At 46.1% G+C, this 20,565-nt stretch overlaps 1 protein-coding gene across 2 annotated transcripts in view; it reads left to right on the top strand.

The window, feature by feature from the left end:
• The first annotated feature begins 5,919 nt into the window (after positions 1-5,919).
• CMTM4 (CKLF like MARVEL transmembrane domain containing 4) overlaps positions 5,920-20,565 on the top strand; it is a 40,163-nt gene continuing 25,517 nt past the window's right edge. For both annotated transcript variants that reach the window (XM_075434235.1, XM_075434234.1), the window contains exon 1: positions 5,920-6,213. In XM_075434235.1, coding sequence (XP_075290350.1) covers positions 6,028-6,213 — 186 coding nt within the window. In that variant the 5' untranslated portion in view covers positions 5,920-6,027. The remainder of the gene's footprint in view (positions 6,214-20,565) is intronic.

Genomic DNA, 20,565 nt, shown 5'->3' with positions numbered 1-20,565 from the left:
CTAAAGAAGTACTCTGCATGGGAATGTGCCAAATTAGCTGCATATAAAGTTCTGTCGTGTGGAGGAATTAAGTGCTGCTGAAAACAAGGAATATTTTTTTGAACTGCTGTCAGGTTAGCTATAGCTGTAAGTAAAACAAATTCAGAAGGATAATTAAGAAATGAACTTTTTCAGCATTTGCGATTCCCAAGCAGAAGGGCAGGGGACTGAGGGGCCTGGTTACGTAACAACAAACACGTATTAAAACAGTTGAGGTCAGTTGTTTTCGCTGGCCCATTTCATCCCGGGAAAGAAAGAATGTTGTGAGTGTACTTCTTCATTTTTTTTAAGCCTGCTAAGGGACCTTTAAAACTTTGCTTATAAAACATGGTTTATACTATTTTTCATCCTCCCCTTCAGCTTCCCACCTCCTCAAAAAATAAAAACCAGCTCTTTCCCTCCAAAGGCCTGCTGTACCCTATACGCTCCATCTCTTGCTATAAAAATCCTGGGTATCGCCGGGGCAGCGTGACCGTGCCCACGCAATCAGAGGGAACTCGTGCTGCTTTCTGACCTGTTCTAGGCCTGTGTGTTTTTATGGTTTTACTGGAAGAAGACTACCTTTTTGCTCTGTTCAGGGCGCTTCCCCCCCCCCCCCCCCCCCCCCGTTCCCTGAATAAATGTAGTGCCATGAATAAAATAAACACTGCTGTCAGTCTCTCTGCATATTTTTCAGCGTGCTTCATTATACAGAATTCTTTCGAAAGAAATACAACCCACAGTCTTGGCTGGTTCCCAGCACCATTAAAGGTCCACTGGCACTTTTCTTAAGAATATGAGGGTTTGCTTCTGTTTTTTATAGAAATTAATTTCACGTCCCTGCTACATAGAATGCTGCACTTCAGCCCAGGTGTGGCTGTGAGGTAACCCCTCCCTGGCACTTGCAGATTGCAGATGTCCTTAGAAGTTTTTGGAGGTGAAAGGAGTCGGTGAGTACTTCATCAGTGATGAAGGCAGGGGGGGAAAAAACCTGGACGGGTAGACAATGCTGAAGAAGACGTCAATCTCTGATCCTGGAGTAAAAAAAAAAGAAGTTGCTCTCTGAATGGCTCATTGTTAATAGCATATAAAGTCATGTTTTTAAGTTGGCAAAGTAAGGTTTAACTAATTTTATTGGCAGTGTTGCCGGTCTTCATTTTGTTTTGGGGGGGATTTTTTCTTTTGGTTGGTTTGTTTTCGAAGGGGCCAGCCGTTGCTGATAGCGATGGTGAAATTCCAGGAGTGACACTTTTACCTGTCCCCTGAAGAGGTCAAGCCGTGGTCCTGCGGTGACTTCCATCTGCTGTTGCCTTGGTCCCAGCTGCGAGATCTGATGGCTGCCCCGCAGTGCTCACGTTGGAGGGATCCGTCCCACCGGCAGACGAGGCCTCGGGGGCCTCCCGGGCGGCTCTGTTCCAGCCCTTACACTCTGGAAGACAGGTGAAGGTGTTGAAAGTATGCGTGGGCTAACGTTACAGTCGAAGCGCAGGATAGGCCTGGGATTCACCAACACTTTCTGTTACTGGAGCTGCCCTTTTTTAACCAGAGAAAAAGCCAGGAGAGTCGCTCACTGGGCTATGTCAGTGCGTGCCTAAGCACTCTGACCAAACCCTCTGACTGGAGGAGCGGGCACGGTGCTGTCAGCCTGTGAAACTCTTCTGAGTGTTCAGTGGAAGAAGCCTTTATAGGTCGCCCTTCAAATTAGTTTCCTTCTGTCCCTCTCTCTGCTTCTCTTGGTACTTTCCCATTGATAGGGTTGTGCTTTGACCCCCAGCCGAGGCGTTCAGTTCTCCTTGTTGTTCCCTTCACGCTGCGTGGTCTTACGCTGGGAGGCTGCACAGTGCTGCGTCAGCTGCGGCTGGACGTGGTGGAGCAGTGATCGCCGCACTGTTCCGCAGCAGCCATCCTCTACCAGCTAGAGATAACCGACTGCACGGCTCCCCACCGTTCTGCCCGGTTTTCCTTCTGCTCAAAGTCCATGTCAGCACTTGCGGCTTATTCCTGTTGTGTATTGTATTAATTCCTAACTCTGACTCAGCAAAATTATTTGCCTGCTTCCCATGCTGCTCATGGCTACAGAATCAAAGTGTGCATGCCACACTCCCACACTCTGCAAATGGACAGTTTACCGAACTAAGGCACTTAAAACTACCAGATGTTTTCCTAAAACAAGTTCTTTATTAGCTTTTTTAGGGTGGGGTGGGTTTCTTTCCCCCCAGCTGAAGAGTTGAGAAAAAGCTTCAGAAACTCAAGGGGGGGGAAAAATTCTCCTCTCCGATGCCACAGTTAAACTCTAATCACTGCTCAGCTCTCTTGGAATTTGGCAGCATACCAGAGCTCCTTCCCTTCAGTAGGTCATGTGCAAATACCGCAGCATTTTCTTAAAGAACCTCTCAGCTCTTTTCAGGTACTTGCACAGCTCTAACTTTCCTGTTAGGATTCTAATTCCTTTCGCACTCTTTAACTGTGCTTAAGCACCATTCATAATAAGCACAGTTCAGATGTACAAAATTTTATGCATAAACATTAAAATACTTTTAAGTGTGTTAAAAGTACATAAATGCAGCTTTTAAAATCTGGTTTTCAGTTGGTATTCATATTCAGTTGCCATAGAATCACACACTTTAATCTTGAAAATAAAACTTAAATGGGCTTAATGAAATGAACCCACCAGAAGCTCACAAGTTTATTAAAGGCTGTATGAACAGCTGAGATGAAAGTTGAGAGATGAGGGTTGTTTCGTTCAGTTTGATCAGCGATAATACTTAATGTTCTCTTTCTACTACTTTTTACACCTACATCACCGGTTGGTTTTAATTTGTAACCGCTGTCCTGGAGATTCTGACTGGGAATTTTTAATTCTGTCAAAGCTGGCTTAACGGGTCTGTAAAAATACAGATCTTTGGTCATTTAATTATTGTGTCTATGAACAGCCACATTGTACAAACCCATAATGAATGTGAATTTCCTCCTCTCTGTGCTGTTTCTTTCTTGTTTTCTCTATTCCGTCATATTTTAGCTGGATGTGAAACCCTCTCTGATGAATTCCGTGATCCAAATAGCTTGATACTGTGGTGCTGTCTTGAGTGCCAGTCATTGACCTGGTTCCCCGTTTTCCTCGTCTTGGTACTCAGCCACAGACTGAAATGGCAGGCTGTGCTTGGAAAGCTCATGAGCTTGTAGAAACAAAGTTATCTGAAAGCAACGTGATCTGCCTCGGATGACTGCAATGACCTTTTTACTGGATCAATACTTTCATTTACATATTAAACGTAGATATTTTTTTCCTTCAACTGCTACAGAGCAGGCTGAAAAGGTGCCGTATCAGGCAAGAATGCGTAAAGGATTCCTTTGTTAAATGTTGGCAGCAACCTCACAAGCCCTTGCCAAGTCTGTCCAGCCCACCCTCGCGCCCCAGAGGATGCCATAAAATCCCCCGGTATGGCTTGGTGCTGGCTCTGTGCTGGCTGTACCGAGGGGGATGCTGGCTGTACAGCCCATGGTGCCAAAAGGGGCACCACGGCTGTGGGCGGCGATGCCAGTATCCCGCTGCCCTCGGAGCTGCCAGGAATGCCGGTGAAACCGCGGTCACCGACACTGTCAACGTGCTCGCTGACACCGTGCCTCACCATCCCTCAGTTAATGCTTCGGCTAGAGCGGGGAGAACACTGGCTGTGATTTCACCACCGAGGCAGTGAGCTCGCTGCAGAACAGAGGGGTTTTGGGGTGTCTATACTTCGCGGCACTCTCAAAATGCTCTAACAATTTTAAATACTTTTAAACTTTGCACCCTCCACTTCACAGGAAAAGCTAATCTGCTAAGAAGTCTGCTGAAGGCTGCGCAGGAGGCAGTGGCTACGCCAAAGACCAGAATCAAGATATCTTATCGCCCGGCCTTTTTCTTCAGTCACTCAACCATCTCTCCCTTTGTCCTTCACTTGCCTGCTGCAATACCACCTTTCGATTCTCCTTCAACGTACTGACGTGTGTTGGTTAGAACCGCAAAAGATTCATCAAAGTAACGCTCACTGGATGTTTCAAAAATGTTTTCGTTGTGTTGCTCAGGATAGTTTTCCAGAACTGCCACAGCAGTCCCTCAAAACAAATGTTAAATGTCCCCATAGGTAGATGTGGAAATCCTGCGTTCCTGAAACAGCTGCGGAGCCTTCAGTTAAAAAGAATCCAGAGAAGCTCTGGCAAGTGGCAGCCACCTACCCATGATCTTTCCTGCAAGAAAAGGAGCTTTGTGGGACTTTTGATTTCCATGGAGTTATACGAGAACTGAAATAAGAGACTGTAAGCACCTCTTAGCCCATCGTGGCCAGCCCTGGGCCAGTGCAGCACTTTGCCCTACATTTATGATTCCCTGTTATTAGGTGAGTTTCACATGGCCCAAGCAACGGAGCTTCCATCCTTCCCTGTGCCTTGCTCATGTTTTCTTTTTTTAATTTTTTCTTTCCCTGCCATTTGCCCTTCACCAAAGGGCAGTGTTTTCTTTTCCTAAGCATGGTTCTTAACTCTTTGTCTCGCTTGAGAGTCCCAGCCCCTTCCAGCAGCAGCGTGTGCCAGAGAAGCTGTGAAAAGGCTTCCGTGGCTGCACGCCGTCAGTGATGTCTCCAGTGAACCCAGCAACGGCTGTGAAGGGCAGACAGAAACCCGACTCTTGCTCCATCCAGGGGTCCTGGTGTGCTCCCGCAGTCTGTCTCCTTCGCCTCACTTTGTAGGGTCTTTTTAGACAAAGGCCAAAGAAAAGAAGAAAAATATATTGACATTAAAAATCCCGTGGTACTGGGCAGAGTCCTCTAAAAAAAGGATTAAAGGGGCTTCAAGAGAACTGAAGGGGATTGATGAAGCAAAATGGGAAGGGAACTGGAAAGAAAATCACAAGGCAGATAATCCACCGCGCTTGTGGAAAACAGAAGAACCGTCGCGGTAAGAAAGACTCTCGGAGGCCGGAGGAAGATGCCAGGAGGATTCGCACGGGTGAAAGTCCCGCAGCGGTGATGCGCCAGGAGAGCGCCGGGCAGCGAGCAGAGGCGGCGCGGGGCGGCGGCCGGGGCGGGCGGCAGGGCCCGGGTAGCGCCCCAGCGCCGGAGCAGGCGGCCCCGCGGCGGTACGCGGCCGCCTGCCGCTCCCCGCACCTTCACACAAACCGAATCTCCCGCCGCGTTCGGTCCAGCCGAGCCCGCCGGGCCGGGCTGCCAACCCCCGGCGTGCGGTGACACCGCAGGGGAGCAGCGTCCCCGAGGGCTGACCGCGGCCTGCCGGAACCGGCCGCTTGCTCGGGAGCCTCACCGCGTCACAGGGCGCCTCAGCACGGCCCCGGGACGCACGGGTGAGCACCGCGGGGGTCCCCGCAGCGGGCCCTGCCGCGGGCACGGAGCTTCGTCGGCCCGGAGGTGCGGCCCCGCGCGTCTCCACACCGCACCAGCACCGGCACCGTCCGAAGCGCCCGCACACGCCGCCGCCCTCCGACACACCCGCAGCCGAGCGGGCCGGGGCGGGCGCAGAGCTCGGGCCGCTGGAGGCCGCGCCGCGCCCTCGGGGCGGGCTCTCTCCGCCCTTTCCGCTGAGCGCCGGGGGAGGAGCGGTGGCGGCCGCGGCCGGAGCTGAGGCGCCCTGCGGGACCGGGAGCGAGCCGCGGGGTGGTCGCGCCGCTGAGGGGCCCCCGGCGGTCTCGTCCCTGCGGGAGCCCGGGCCGGGCGCGCCGCTCCCCGCGCCCCTCGGCGGGGCCGGTGCGGGCCGCCCCCGGGCGGCGGGGCGCTGGGCGTGCGGCGCGGGGCCGCTCTCCGCCTCCTCCTCCTCCTCCTCCTCCTCCTCCTCCCCCCCCCCCGCGGGGCCGGGGCGGCGGCAGCGGGGCCGGGGCACACCGCGATGCTGCCCGCGCCCCCCCCGCGCCGCTGCGCCTGACGGGGCCGGGGAGCCATGCAGCCGGCGCTCCGCTAGCCGAGCGCGGCGCGGGCTGGAGCTCCGCGGGCAGCCCCTCCGCAGCGCGGCGGCACCGGCACCATGAGGAACGGCGATGACCTGGAGGGCTTCGACGGCGAGGCGTCCAGCACCTCCATGATCTCGGGGGCCAGCAGTCCCTACCAGCCCACCACAGAGCCCGTCAGCCAGCGCCGCGGGCTGGGCGGCCTCCGCTGCGACCTGGACTACCTGCGGGGCACCTTCGGCAGGATCAAGCTAGCCGAGGTGGTAGGTACCGCCGGCGGGGAGCGGGCGGGGAGCGGGGAGGGCAGCCCGCGGCGGCGGGGCTGTGCCGCCCGCCCTGCCGGCCCGGCGGCGAGGTGCCTACCTGCGGGCGCGGCGCCTGGCGGCGGCCCAGCCGTCCTCCATTTCAGGCGCCCGGGAGCCGCCGAGCCGGGCGCTGGGGCGCGCTGGCTGCGGGGGCCGCCGCGGCCGGCCGGGCGGGCTCCTGTCAGCGCTCCCGCCGCTGCTCGGCCGCGCCGGGTGGCTCGGGCTGGCCTCGGGGAGCGCGCCGGGGCCCGCCTGCGCGCAGAGCTCCGCCGCTGCCGGTCTTGCGGAGGTGGGGAAAACAAAAGGGCGCTCGGTCCGTAAACGCTTCGGGTCGGGTATTGAGCGTTCCCTCGCTGCGGCGGGCTCTCCCTGGGGAGGCGGCGGGAGCGGTGTGGCCGTGGCCGGAGCACGCACCCTCCTCCCCAGGTGGAGCTGCCCCGGCGCCCCCCGCCCGCCCGCAGCGGGGCCTGTCGCGGCCCGTCTCCGTCGGCGATAGCCGCGGGGTGTGTGGGAGCTGGCCCAGGTGAGGGGCTGCGGGCCGGGGCCGTCGCTGCGGGTTGGCGCGGGGGCCTGCCCTGGGCAGGCTCCAGTTGTCTCGAGCGCAGAGGGTGCAAGAGGAGGAACCCTTGGGGAAGAACCCCGGAGCCGCGTTTTTGCATTCTGAAATGGAGCGTGAGCCGTATCTGCTGACGAGCGGTGGGCAGCCCCGCGGTGCGCTGGAGTCCCTCGAGTCTTGGAGCACCGCAGCAGCGAGTTGTGTGAAGACACCTGGGCGCTCGGTCGGGTTTTCTCTGGATGATGCTGATGTTTGTCTGATCCGCTTTCAAAGTCACTTTGATACTTTTTTTTTTTTAAATCAACAAGTCTGTTTTTCAGGATACTTTAAAATAGGCGTTTTGTGAAAATGGCAGGAGACTTGAAATAGTTTTTTAAGTAGTTGCGTATAGGGCACTACGAATTGTTTTCCCTTGAAACAGGTGAGCCCTTTGAGGACTGCAATGGGAGAAATATTTTAACATTTCATATGTGTATCTTCAGCATTTAAAGCCACTGCTGGTTAGTACAAGAACTACAGGTTTCATGTAAAATACCTTCAGAGTGTCTGAGGTTCAACAGTGACATGAGTTTACAGAGGACTGCAGTGATGAATCTGTGATCATTTTTTATGAATACCCAGTAAAATCCAGGATTTGGAAGTGCGATTTGTTTTCTTCTCATCCCCTGGGTGTAGAGCAGAATCTGTGGCTTGCCAGGTGGTAGCAATGAGCCTGTTAGCCCAGTAGTCCAGCAACACGGAAGAGCTGTGTTGGCATTGTGTGCTCTCAGGACTGAAGCCAAAGAATCTGTCATCGCTGTGCAACATCTACCTGTCTTCGTGCTGTTAAAAACTGTCCTTGTGGGGGAAATCCTGGGGTGGTGCTGCCTAATACGCTGAAAAAATCTGCCCTCGGGGTTTTTGTTTCTGTTCCTACTGCTGATCCTTTCTGTAGTACGCTAATAACTGTGGCAAGTCATGTTAAAAGCGTGTAATTAAAATGAGTGATTACTGATCATAAGTGAATCCTGTATTATTAGACTCTGATTTGCTTGGAACAAGTTCCAAAGTTATATGGATTACACCTCTTAATTTTTTAAGTCTTGTAGAGTAAGATGGGGGGGGAACCACGCTGTGCTGGAATTACAGATAAAAGAGTTTTCTTGTCCTTGAACAAAGACATTTGCCACTTCCAGTACATCGGCAGGAAGATGTATATCTGCAGATCAGTATCTTTAGGGGAACCGAGTAATGTTTTGTGCCTTTTTAATAAGAGTTATCTTTAGTAAGAGTTTAAGAAGAGTTTTAATAAGAGTTAATAAGAGTATCTGCGCATGGTTCCTACGGAGCATATGAATCCTGTGGGTCAGAAGTTAGCAAGAAATGAAATTAGCTGCGTAGGGTGGAAGCCTATGTACCGTGGCGACACATTTATTTTCTGCACGATTATACCCAAAGGAAGCTCTGTCTAATTCATGGTAATGACTGGTTAGAGCAGACTTGCTGAATTTTGCAAACCGATGGAAAGCTGAGCAGTTCTGGAAAAGAAAGAAAAGAACACATTCCACAGTGCACTTTATTCACTTGTTTGCCAAGTATAATTATTTTAATTATAATGTTTAGTAATACCTTTACAAAAATACTGTAGGAACTAAAATGTGTCCAAGTCCATAGTATAGAATTCTAGCTTTTAAAAACAGGGAGGAGCTCCCTTTATTGTACACAAGAAAACTTGGAAAAAAAAAAAAAAGGCAAGTGTTGGTTAAGATAAAAGGTCTCTGAATGTATGCTAGTAAAAAAATGCTACGGGAAAGATTACAATGCATATACTTCATTTGGCATCGGGATTCGTCTTAAAATAGATATACGATTAGCAGACGGAACTATCAGCTCAAGACAAACATTGCTGGTTTTTCTAATCTTCAGTTGAAGGACTTTCCGCACGTTAGTTCGTAGTGCTGGACATGAAGGGTAGCTGTTGGGCATTGTGGCTTAAATAGCTCTGCTTCCAAATACCCGTTTCTGATTGTCAAAAGCAGAAGAAACAGGGAACGGGGGGGAAGAACCCCAAGTGATTGAAAATAGGTGATTGTAGGGCTGTAATATTTTGTTGTAGATTTGTCTTTACTGATTCAAAACGTTGTTAGAGGAGTTGTTACAAGATGAAAAGCAGTATGTCATTTTAGGCATATGGAGTAATTTAAGTGTTACTAGAGGGGAAATAGTTTTAACTCATATTTCTTAATATTTCAGAAGAATATGCCCTAAAATGTGCTTTAAGGGGGCACTAACATAATGGGTTATGATAATGATTCATGTATAGCATTGTGCAGCTTATTTCTGAGTCTTGTCTTGGTTTTCTTTCCCTTTACTCACAGAAAAGGTTGAATAGCAGTATGTTTTTTAATTAATTTTAAAAACTGTATTTTACTATTTAGGACTTCTTATTAATATTTAACTTGAACAGCAATGCAGTTACATATGTCTGCCTGCTAATGGTCAGTAGTATTCAATATGAAGAATAGCGAGGAAGTAGAAAAAGGGCACATGTGGAACAGCTTAGTATTGAACTGATTTTCCTCTTTTTGAAAGTTTTATTGTTAGGTAGGTGAGCTTTTCGGAAAGTAGCTTTTGCCTGTATCTTACTGTTCTGTTGAAACAGTTGCATGCGTGTCTATTTGGATCTGTGAGGAAATGCCTGCTGTAACTGGGACCGGAGCTGTAAGCCCCTTCTAAAGCTGAAGCTCGAGGGAAGGGGGCGAGTGTTGCCCGGGTCAGGGAAGGGGTTTCCAGGGCTGCTGGGGTGGCCGAGACCCCATTGGGTGTCATCAGGCAGGTGGACAGTCAGCGTTGTGGAGTGAAATGGATCTGGGGGAAAGACCTGAAGGAGTACCGAGCGCTCATGTTTGGTTTTGTGCTTTCTCTCTCTCGCGCGCTCTTTTTTTTTTTTTTTTTTTTTAAATGAGTGTTTGACCTTGAAATGAAAGTCAGAGGGAAGCCAGTATACTTGTGTACTAACCAAAGAAATGCTTTTCCTTTGGGGAAGGTAAAATCTGGGTGGAAATTGCCTCAGCTGACTTTCCAGCATTTAGATGGAGTGGTACCTTGCCGTAGGGCATATGTGAGAGATTAGGTAGCTGTCCCTGGGGACCAGAGCAGAAATTATTTTTTTTTTTTTAGAGTTTATTTTCGTTGCTCTGGCTTAGTTCAATGTTTCTTCTGCTTTTGGGGACTTTAATGCTTCCGATGGAGATTATTGTGCAATAATCAGATATCCCTGGAAAACTTTCCTGTGGACATCCTCAAATGAGTTGTTTCATTTCAGTACTTCTTCCCCATTCCCTTGAATGTCCGAAGGAGAATCTCCTTTTCTTGAGTATGCTTGCTGAAGAAAGGTGTTTGCTATGTGAGGAATCGGGAGGGGCCCATTGCTGTCATAGCAGGTGCCACCTCTGTGCTGGAAATTGTTTCACTTTAGATGAGATTGCCTGCTTTTTTTTTTTTGCTCTTCAGCTGTTCTAAATGTGGTGTTGTTTTTCCTTGATTGTCATAATTCTTCAAGGATCTTACTGTCATTGAAGCTGGGCATAGACATGTATTTCCCACTGAAATTCCCGTGGTGAATCATGGCTGCCGGTTGCCTGCTGCTCAGTTTCTGTGGGAGCTGTAGCTCCAGGCGGGCTGTTCAGCAGGCCACCAGGTGAATTGTGGGGAAACCAGACAGGATCCCACTGGGAGCCTTGTTGGTTCTCACCAGGACCCTGCCAGCTTTGCGCAGGCACTTGATTTAAGGTAACATATATCACCTTTAACAGTTGGGACAGTTGATGTGAACAGTTGTGCCTGGCCAGTTCTTGTGACGTTGGCAGCAGTTTGGAATGGTTTAACTGGAGCAGGAATATCAAAGAGCAACCTACTGATGGAAGTAGCAGGTGTCAGAAAACCCTTATCACATGCTAGCTTAAAAGAGGACGGCATTTATGGTGCTTAGCGATGGCCTCTCTGGCTTGGACAGCCCTGGGCTGTCTTTTCTTCCTGTGTCCATTCCAAATGCTACAAAAATCCTTTGGACACTCTTTTTCAAGAAGATCGTACTTCTGCTTGGGAGGTCTCTGAGCTACAAGTTGCTGATGAGCGTACTGGGAGATATCACTGCGTGCTTGCTCTCGTCTTGTTCTCTATAACATATGCTATTGCCTGTCAGTGGAGGCAAGATTTTGAGCTAAATGAAATCTGATGGGAGTAGCAGTTCATATGTTCACAATTTTCAGAATAAGAAGTTCCATTTTCATTGGTGGAGAGGAGCTGAATGTTGGAAAAGTTGGCTTATGGCTTACTGTTGTTGTACATTTCCAGATCCAGATATTGGTTAAGGCCAGGACTACAGCAAAATTCTTTGCTATCAGGATCTATTTCACTAAAGAAAACAATTTGAGAAGCCTGTAGTACACGCCTACGTGGGTAATAAGACTGTTGAGAATTCTCATGGTTAATTATATTAAAAAATTAGAGTAATAACATATTTTTTCAAAAGTGTAAGCTAATTGCAAACTATTAGAATCTGGCTGAAAAATATTGTGAGGTGTTCAGTAATCTCATATTTAATTATCGCTGCTTTGTGCCTTCAGCTGAGCATCTCATTGTGATTGCTTCTGGAGGGGAGGATTAGATGGAGTCCCCAGCCTCCCAGCCCAGTCTGGTGCATCACCTCTTACGGCGTGTCTAGCTCTTCCCTGCTTGTTTCTCCCTGGGTCTCTCTGCAGCACTGCTGTGCAGCTGTGCAGCGGGGTGATTCCCGATCTGCTTCGTTTATGGGTTGTTAGAGCGGGGAGCCCGGTGCTTTACAGGCATTCTTCTTTCTGTAAATCAGAGTAGTTACCAGTTGGCCACTGAATGCAATGTGAATAAATTGAGATTTCTTTCACATTAGTTATTGTAAAGTTTGGTTTTATGTAAATGGACTGTTAGTTAAGCTACAGAAAATTAGACTGTACCTAATAGAGGTCAGTAGGTGATGTTCTCTGCATGGTAAGGGCATTCTGCAGTGGGCAGGTCATCGGTCCTGATGTAAAGCATTCAGTGGTCTTGGTGAGAAGCAGAGCACTGCAGGAGACATCTGAGCCTTCTAAGGCAGCTTCGGTGTCACAGGCAGCCCTGTACCCGATTGTTTTTTCCAGAAGTGATAGTCTCACCTTAAAGTTAGCTTTTGGTCATTCGTTGTGCTCTTTGGATGTGTACAAACCTTCCTAATTTCTGTTGTGAACTTAATTCTAGCAAGTGTATAGCCATTTGTGCTGGTGTTAACATTGCGGCTTTCCATAACTACTCCTTACTCCTTTGTGTGCACCTTGCCAGAGCTGTCTGCTCTCAGCCAGCCTTCGTCTTGCTGCACAAGGCAAGACAACACTGTTGTGGACTCTGCTCGCAAGAGGGGCTCCCTGGCCTCAGGGCCGTCCGGCAGCCCTTCCTTGCCCCGCCGTCTGATGGAAGGAATCTCTTTGCCGTAGGCACAACCGGAGCGGTGGGTAGCCTGTTGGGGTGTGCGATGGCATGTCGCTTTGCTAGCCTCTGCTGGAGATACCTCTCCTGTTACATCCTAGGGTTGCGTGGGTAATTTACGGTCATTCTGTGATTAACTGTATCTTCCATCTTTTATTCTCTTATCATTTCCACACAATAACTGTGCGTTTGTGTAAGAAATCCTTGTGTGTTGTGTATTGAGCTTTGATTGTCAGTGGTATTTACAGCTGCTTGTTCAGAAGATGCTCAGGATGACAGTGAGTACCAGTGATCTTTGGCATCTGGTCTTAGAAAAAGACTGTTACAATATCGTACTAAAAGGATCAATTTTGTAATACAGAAATATGCTTAGAAATCCTGTTATGGTAAACTGTGCTTCTTCAGTGTCTCTGAAACTCTTCATTTCTCTTTGGCGAAGGTTGTAGATCTGCATTGCCGTGCGGTGATATTTTTATACTGATGTTTACCATGGAGGGAAGAATGATGAGGTAACTCTGTTTAGCTTTGCTTTTTATTGCTTCTGTGTGCAACTAAAGAAAAGGCTGTGGCTCTCTTCCCACAGAAGGGTGAATGGGTTTTGGTCGTTTTCATGGTGTCTCTTAGCTACCATCTGGCCATGGGCTGGTGTCCTACTGTCAGTAAACTCCAAATTCCTGTCAGAAATTTCTCTCTAGATGGGGGATAGTTTTAAATTCTGCTTTCAGAAAATATTTCTATAATCTCTGTAATAAGTATGCTCTATTTTTTCCCCTCCCATTATGAACCAGTGTAATAGTAATAGGTACATTATACTAATTGTAGATGCTACAGTAAGAAATGTAGTTCTAATGGTATTATTATTACTTGGAAAGCTACCTTCTTTTCTTGTAATTTTTTTGGTAATGTCTTTTGTCAATGAGCCTCCCTAGTAATCTAATTATCATCTTAAGATGAAAAGACAAGGAGAAGGACTAGAAAGTTAAGAAGTTGTGTTTTTCTTCTCACATAATAAGTACAGTGGGAATCTGTTACTTCTGATGCGAGCTAATGCATCATTTTGTCAAATCAACTTGCACACTTTTTGATATCATCATCATCATCCTGTGCTCAGAATTGCATTTCAGAAATACTTGCTTTGATTCTAGACCTCCACAGATAATTTTGTACTGAAATTTTGTACACAAGGAGAACTAGATGCACAACAAATAGGCATCTGAACAGTGGGTCAACTGCTGTTACTCCATAGTGGTAGTAGTCACTGCTTCTAGATTAGAGCTGGATTAAAAAATACAGTCTGTTTTTTTGTTTGTTTGTTTGTGTTTTTTTTTAAATAATTCACCTAACTCTCAGATAATTTGTGTAGTCAGTTGCTTCCAAAACATGCAAGTAATGTTTAGGTTTCTCTGGAACTTGAACCATCAACTCTTCAGAATATGGGAGGAGGACAGCAAAGGCGGGATAAGACCAACCTGATGTAGAATAGGTGTAAGAATGTACAGCCACGAGTTGAGGAAAGATGAGTCAAAAATGTTACTGACTGTGGGCAAAGAGGGCTTAGAGCTGGCGTAGCACTCACCTGGACTGAGAAACCCACGCAGTATTCAGCAGCGTCAATCAGGTAATGCAGTCTTTACAGTGCCAGGTCTCAAGCATTGCTTTATTTAGTAGATGTCCAGGATGAAATGTGTGCTGCAGTATGTCACTAGAATGGCATAATGCCTGAAATGTGGCTTGAGGTAAGCAGAGTAACTTTTCATGTTTTGATCTTTCACTTCAGCTAAATGTTGTTATTTTCGAATGCTGTAAATCTGCCAGTGAAACAGCACTACTCGTAACAGTTCTGGCAACTTTTTTCGAAATTAGTTTATGAATCAACTACAAGCATTTCCATATTAGTAATTTTCTGTACTTCAGTACATTTTAAACTGAAATGTTCATGCAAGAAAGCAACAAGCATGGTTGTGAATATTATGAAATACTGAAGTTCTACAAGTCTTTAATAACCTTCAGTAACTTCTGTCTTATGAAATTATTTTCATGCTAGTAACTGGTATTGCCACGTGAATATCGTGAATAAATTAATTAGTTTTTTGATCATAAACTCTTCTTAAAGAAACTAGTAGTTGCATTTAATGCTTGGAAACTTTTTATCTAATGTAGATGAAACCTTTTATTAAACATTGGGACCTTTTAATTTTATATGCTGTGTTATTACTTAGTAACATTTTTAAAGTGTTTTGGGAAAAGCACTCTTCCAGAATTACAGGGTTGTGTCTGGAGTCTTCGGGATGTTCCATGTGTTTGGTTCACGGTGCAGTACAGTAAGAATGGTGACCGAGAAGGCGAAGGCATTGTTGCCAGAGTCTTAGGGCGTTTGTGTTGTTAGCCACATTTTATAGTCCTCTGTTTGTAGTGTGCCAAGCTTGTTTGCAGTCTTTAGGCAGATCTGTTCTTGAGTTATAAAAGTAGGTGGATTTGCAGTTATGCAATGAAAGTTTGTGGGCTTTTTTCTATTTTGGATGAGAGAGTGCTTCTAAGAGTGTCAGAACAGCAAGATGGTCTTGAAGGTTTCATGCATTCCCCGGTGCAGCTGGCAGCGCTCTTAAATGTTCTGGCCTACGTCTATTTTTTTAATGTCCTGTTTTACCAGTATGTCTAGACTCTTTTTGCCTTTTAAGGCATGGCATCTAAGGAGGCCTTCAGATTGCAATCTTGGGAACGTTGGGATTGCAAGGACATTTTGCACCATTTCCTTTAAACAAAAACAAACCTGAAAAACTTTAATGGATTCCTTAGGACTACTTTAAGTTCTTGATTGTTTTAAGTTCTTGATTGTTTTCGCATTAAAATTTTTCTTGTTTTATTGTAGGTGGGATGTTTGATGTTTACTCGTAATTGGGATTAAATGGTGTTTTAAAGGATACAGACTGATACTGACAGTCTTAAAATAGAACTTTCACTTTTTAAAATAGCCTAACAGGCGAGTTAAACAGAGGCTGTGCAGATCAAGTACTTGTCAAATTTTATGAGTACGTCTTTGCTTCTTCAATTAATTTATCCTACTGTTTGTTACAGATTTATAGTACTGTGTTTTACTATTGTTTTGACTAGCCAGGTTTCCAATGCAGCTTGGCCTGTGAGTGTGAGTGGGAACATGAAGCCAGGTCAAAAGAGTTGATTTTTCTCTCTCCTTTTTTTTTTTTTTTTTTTTTTTAAGAGCTGAGTAGAGAACTCTCTTAAGTGAAGCAAAAGACAGATTTTTTTTTTTTTACTCTGTTTAAAAAGAATCCAAACCTGATCTCAGTAGCTTGCTGTGTTCCAGCAGAGTGTGTGTGTATATATCGTACAGAATGTGTGTGCAGCCTGAAGACAAAAATAGGGTAACTGTATTTATCCAGTTTGTTTAAATTGCAAAGCTACCAGAAGTTATGAGTTCTTACAGCATGACTTAATAGAAAATACTGGGAAATGGACAGGAGAGGATACCGTACCCTTGCTGGAAGACTGGGAATGGGAAGCTGGACAATGTACTGAGCGGTACCTCTCCTGGACATGCTCTCTGAGCATCCTGCACAGTTGTTATTAACAAACTAATAAATGCTGATGCAAAACTAGTGACTCTTAGTGACATGAACTATTCAATTAGTTTTTAAGACAAACAAGAATTGCCAAGGATTTTTCAGGAAACTAAGTTGTATCTTCCCCTGCCTTGCTGACTCAAAGCAAGGGTTACTAAACTTCCTTGAACCCATGTGTAAAGCTAGCTATCCCCCCCCCCGCCTTTGTTTCCTGTATTCAGTTTTTACTGTGTGTTACTGCTGTAGTACGGCCTGTGTGAGTAGGACTAGCAGCAAATGGGACTAATGGAAAAATATTTTATTGTCCCTCCTCGAACCCTTCTGCCCCCACTACATCCAGCTGGCAGTGGCTGAGGACGATGCAGAGGACTCAATGTATACAAACTAATACTGAACGCAGCACTGATATGTGATATTTTTCTGCCCTATTTTTACCTAGCTTGTCTAAGAACATGGTATGCAAATACTAGTCAAATTGCGATAACATTGGACTGCTGGAGTGCTGTTCCGAAGCCTGATGCGGACGTATTGCAGTGGTTAGTCTGCAAGAGTTCCCTTTGCTTCGTGGCGTGTCCCTCTCTGCTCCCCTGGCGCAGGCATGGCTGTGGCGAGCCTTGTTGGGGTGGCCCTTGGGAGAATTTTACTGTCTGGCCTTTGTGGGTTGCAGCTGCCTCTGAGGAACCCTCTGTGTCTCGCAGCAGGCTGTGGTGTTAGAAGCACTAGCCTGTGATGGTTGGGAATTAGAGAGAGCGGTGGCTATAAAAAGCTGTGCTTGCAGATGTCTGTCAAAATGAGTATGAGACAATGAATGGGAAAACATCAGGGTATGGTGAAAAGGCGGGGGGGGAACCCCCTACCGCCTATAATTTACTGTTTTATGTTCACTCACTGATGCCATTGGCACAATTCAGTGTACTGTAGGTATGGAGTAAGCCTTTCCATTTACGAGTTGTTCATTTCACTGGGTTGCATAGGAATTAGTTGGTTAATGTAGTATATAAATGGGAAAGTTAGAAACTTAGAACTCACTATGCTGGGGTTTTGTTCATTATTGTCTTGTAGGACCTGTTGCTTATGAAAATATTTTGAATTATGATACACATGAATTGTGGTTTCTGGGGACTGGAGACACAGGTTCCAGTGGAAGCAAATTGGTGTGAGGAACTGGTTACGTTTTGCATGTTTCTTTGCCTTTGTTTAAAGTGTGGCTCTCTGTATGATCTTCAAATGAATGTTCCTATAGGGTGGGGTTGCTACAAAACTTTTGATGGGCTTTTGTTTTTGTTTGTTGTTTTTTTTTTGTTTTTGTCTAATCTGGATGGTATTTTTGAATCTCATTCAGGTTTCTGTGAGGAAATGTGATGTGCCTAAAATAAATCATAGAATGGTTGAGTTGGAAGGGACCTTAAAGACCAGCCAGTTCCACCCCTTCTTCCATGGGTAGGGACCCTTCCACCAGACCAGGTTGCTCAGAGCCCTGTCCAACCTGGCCTTGAACCTTGCCAGGGAGGGGGCAGCCACAGCTTCTCTGGGCAACCTGTGCCAGTGCGGCACCATCCTCAGAGTGAAGAATTTCTTTCTTACGTCTCATCTAAGTCTACGCTCTTTCAGTTTAAAACCATTACCCCTTGTCCTGTCACTACCTGCCCTTGTAAAAAAGTCCCTCGCCAGGTTTCTTGTAGGCTCCCTTACCTCCTTGCTTTGGCTTCAGATTCTGTTCAGTGGTTCTTTTATCCAATCAAGCAGATGCTTGGTTGGATAAAACCTGAAATATACCTAAATCAGAGTGATTTTGTTGTTGTTGTTTGCCTTGGGTTTGGTGTGTTTGGTTGGTTTTTGTTTGTTTTTGTTTTGTTAGGAAGATGGTTGTGTTTTGGTTGGGTGAGAGTAAAAAAGACAAACTGGCAGACAGGTCTGCCAAGTCATGCGAGGTAGGGATAAGCAACTTTGTCCCGGTGCCGGAATCCCCGTGGGTGAGATGCCGACGGTGAGGGGACTTCTCCGGTCCCAGCGGGCACAGCCCTCGTGCTGGAGGGCCCGGCATGAGGGACTGGCCGGGCAGCCGCTCTGCTCACATGGGAAGAGGGGTGGCGATGGTGGCCATGGCTGTGTCTGGTGCGGCTGCCTTGTGCCGACCAGTGCTGCGAGGATCTGGTCCCCAACGCCTCCAGAACGAGGTGCACGGGAGCTGTGCAGACCAGGGCTTCACAGCTGTCTCGCTGTGCAGTTCTACTTCTTAGAGTGCTAAAGTGGATTTACTTTAAAGACAATGTAAATGTAACGTGAAAAAAAATCTTCAATTATTTGGCAGCAACAGGAAGAACTATGCTTGGTTTTGCTTTTAAAAAAAATGAAACCATCAAATATTTCCATACTGCGAAGTACTATTTGTTTAATGCTATTTGAACTGGAATTGGTTTTGCCTTTGTCTAGCAGATATGAATGTTTGTTGTATAGGTGTGTCCAAGCAATAAGCAAAACACTGTACTAATGCAGAGTTAGCAGGAAACAAGTCGCTCCTTCATATCTGCAGCATTTTTTCATTCTAGACTCTATGATTAAATTCACTTTTAAAATTGGTGCCTTACTGTTTTAGCCAGTTGAGAATCTCTTCTGTTCACCTTGGTTCAGTCCAATTAATATTTTTTTTTAGAAGTGTTAGTGTCAATGTACGTAGTGTTTCAAAGCAATTGTCATTCTTTTGTTAACTTTGAGTGTCGATTACCCTCGATCTTAAATATGACTCTTTCTCATAATATGCCGTCAAAATGTTTCTGGCCTCAGAAATATGTTCTGTATTTAGAATTGGTCTTTTGCCTAAGTTGAGAAAGGGAAGTCAGCAGTAGCGGAGTCTTTCAAGGATTATAGAAAACTGCTGGAGGTGGCAAAAGATCAGCTGATATAATGAAGATTCCACAATATTTAATGCGTTGAAACCTTGCCATGTTGTATCCGAAAGTGAACTAAGAAATAATTCTAGCTCAAAATAATAATTAAGAAATAAGGATAGCAGCTACATGTAAAACCCTAGAGGTGCAATGACGATCTGAAATTTAACTATTCTACTATTATTTCTATAGTCACCACCAAAATCAGATCAGAGTTGAGCTTGGAGGTCTGATTTGGTTTCTCTGGATTTGTTCAGTGTGGTATTTTGTGCCATTAGAGCACATTTTAGTTTATCCAGGGTGCTGAATCACTGGTGCATTTTAAGCTTCCCTCTCTGGTAAGCATTGTTTTCCTAAATTTTCTAACGTGTAAGAGAAGTTTAATACCCATTTGTGATTTAAGGCTCCTTGCAGTCCAGTGGCCAGAGTTAATAACACATTTCTTTTAGTCCTAAGGATGCAGAATAGGAGCAGGCGGGAAAGCAGTCATTCTTCTGCTTCGGGTAAAAGATGGTTTCCTGCTGGAGAAGCAGGACTGAGCTTAAGCCATATGATCCCAAATATTCATATCTGTGCCAGCTGTTTTAGATGTGGGAAATGCATGTGCTTTGCAAGGAATGAGACCCACTTGGTTTCATACATTAAGTTGGGACTGCTGGGCCAAGTAAATGAGAACAATAAATCTAGACTTTAATTCAAGAAAGTTTAATGTCCTCAGATACTTTAAGTGGTGTAAAAGCAATTTATTTCTTCTCTCTTTTGTGCATATGTATTCTGCTGTACCATTAATTTAAACGGTCTGGATGTAAAAAATGTCTTGGTAGTGTGACATTCTTACTAAAATTCTGTGGGTATTTTTCAGGCAGAAAAAATGCTGACCATTTTGTGGTTTTTTGGAAATCATGCGTAATTAGGTCATTTAACCACACAATAAGGCTTTCTGTGGTAACATTTTAGATAAACAGGAAAACTAATTTTTTACTTTATTTTCATTGCAGAACTGTCTTTTTTATTTTTAGTGCAAAGTTGTTTGATTATTTTCTTCACAAATAAAACACAACATGTTCTGACAGGAAAAATACACCATTAGCAGCCTCCTAAAAGCTCTCTTTCAGTGTCGGTGCCTGTCACAGCACGTTTTCTCCGTTTGGGGGAAATACAGTGTTTTAGGTGTGACATGCATGTGTTGCTAAGAAAGTGATGTAAATATGAGCCATTTACATAGCCCTAAGGTAGATGATTTCTTCATTAAGGGCCCTTCTCCAGGGGAATTTACAGGAAAGTTGAGATGAATACAACAATGGTAGGAGGCTAATGTGGCTAAATTAAAGGACATTGGATCCCAGCATAGAGGCTCTCTTTCAGGAATTAAATGGCCCTAAATTGTGGTCCCTTCATCCCCTTCCAGTGAGGGGCTGCTTCTCTCTGAATGGAGCCTTTATGGGGGGGCTCAGTGCTGTTAAACAGGAAAGCGCAGTAGCCTCACCACTGTACAGGAGTTATCTTGGCAGTCCTAAGCATCCCACACAATAAAAATGGGTAACGGTTCGCCAGTTTATTCAAGACAAAAAGCACGAGAAATCATTATTGGGAAATATATCTCATTCTTAATCCTCTACCTGGAGATTTTTTTTTTCTTCCACCTCTGCACTGTATGGTGGAGGGAGATGAGGAATGAAGGGCAGGGGGAGGTTTACTCCATCACAGTTAGAGCTGTGTTGCACACACTGGGCTGCCAGTCTCAACTTGCCCTGAAGCTTGTTCTTGATCCTGCTTTGTGGACCAGACACTTGCATCTCCTTTGTTCACG

This window comes from Opisthocomus hoazin, chromosome 12 (assembly GCF_030867145.1).
Source record: "Opisthocomus hoazin isolate bOpiHoa1 chromosome 12, bOpiHoa1.hap1, whole genome shotgun sequence".
NCBI classification, from domain to species: Eukaryota; Metazoa; Chordata; class Aves; order Opisthocomiformes; family Opisthocomidae; genus Opisthocomus; species Opisthocomus hoazin.
Note: the sequence above shows the minus strand (reverse complement) of the source record. Positions and strands in the feature narration are given on the sequence as shown.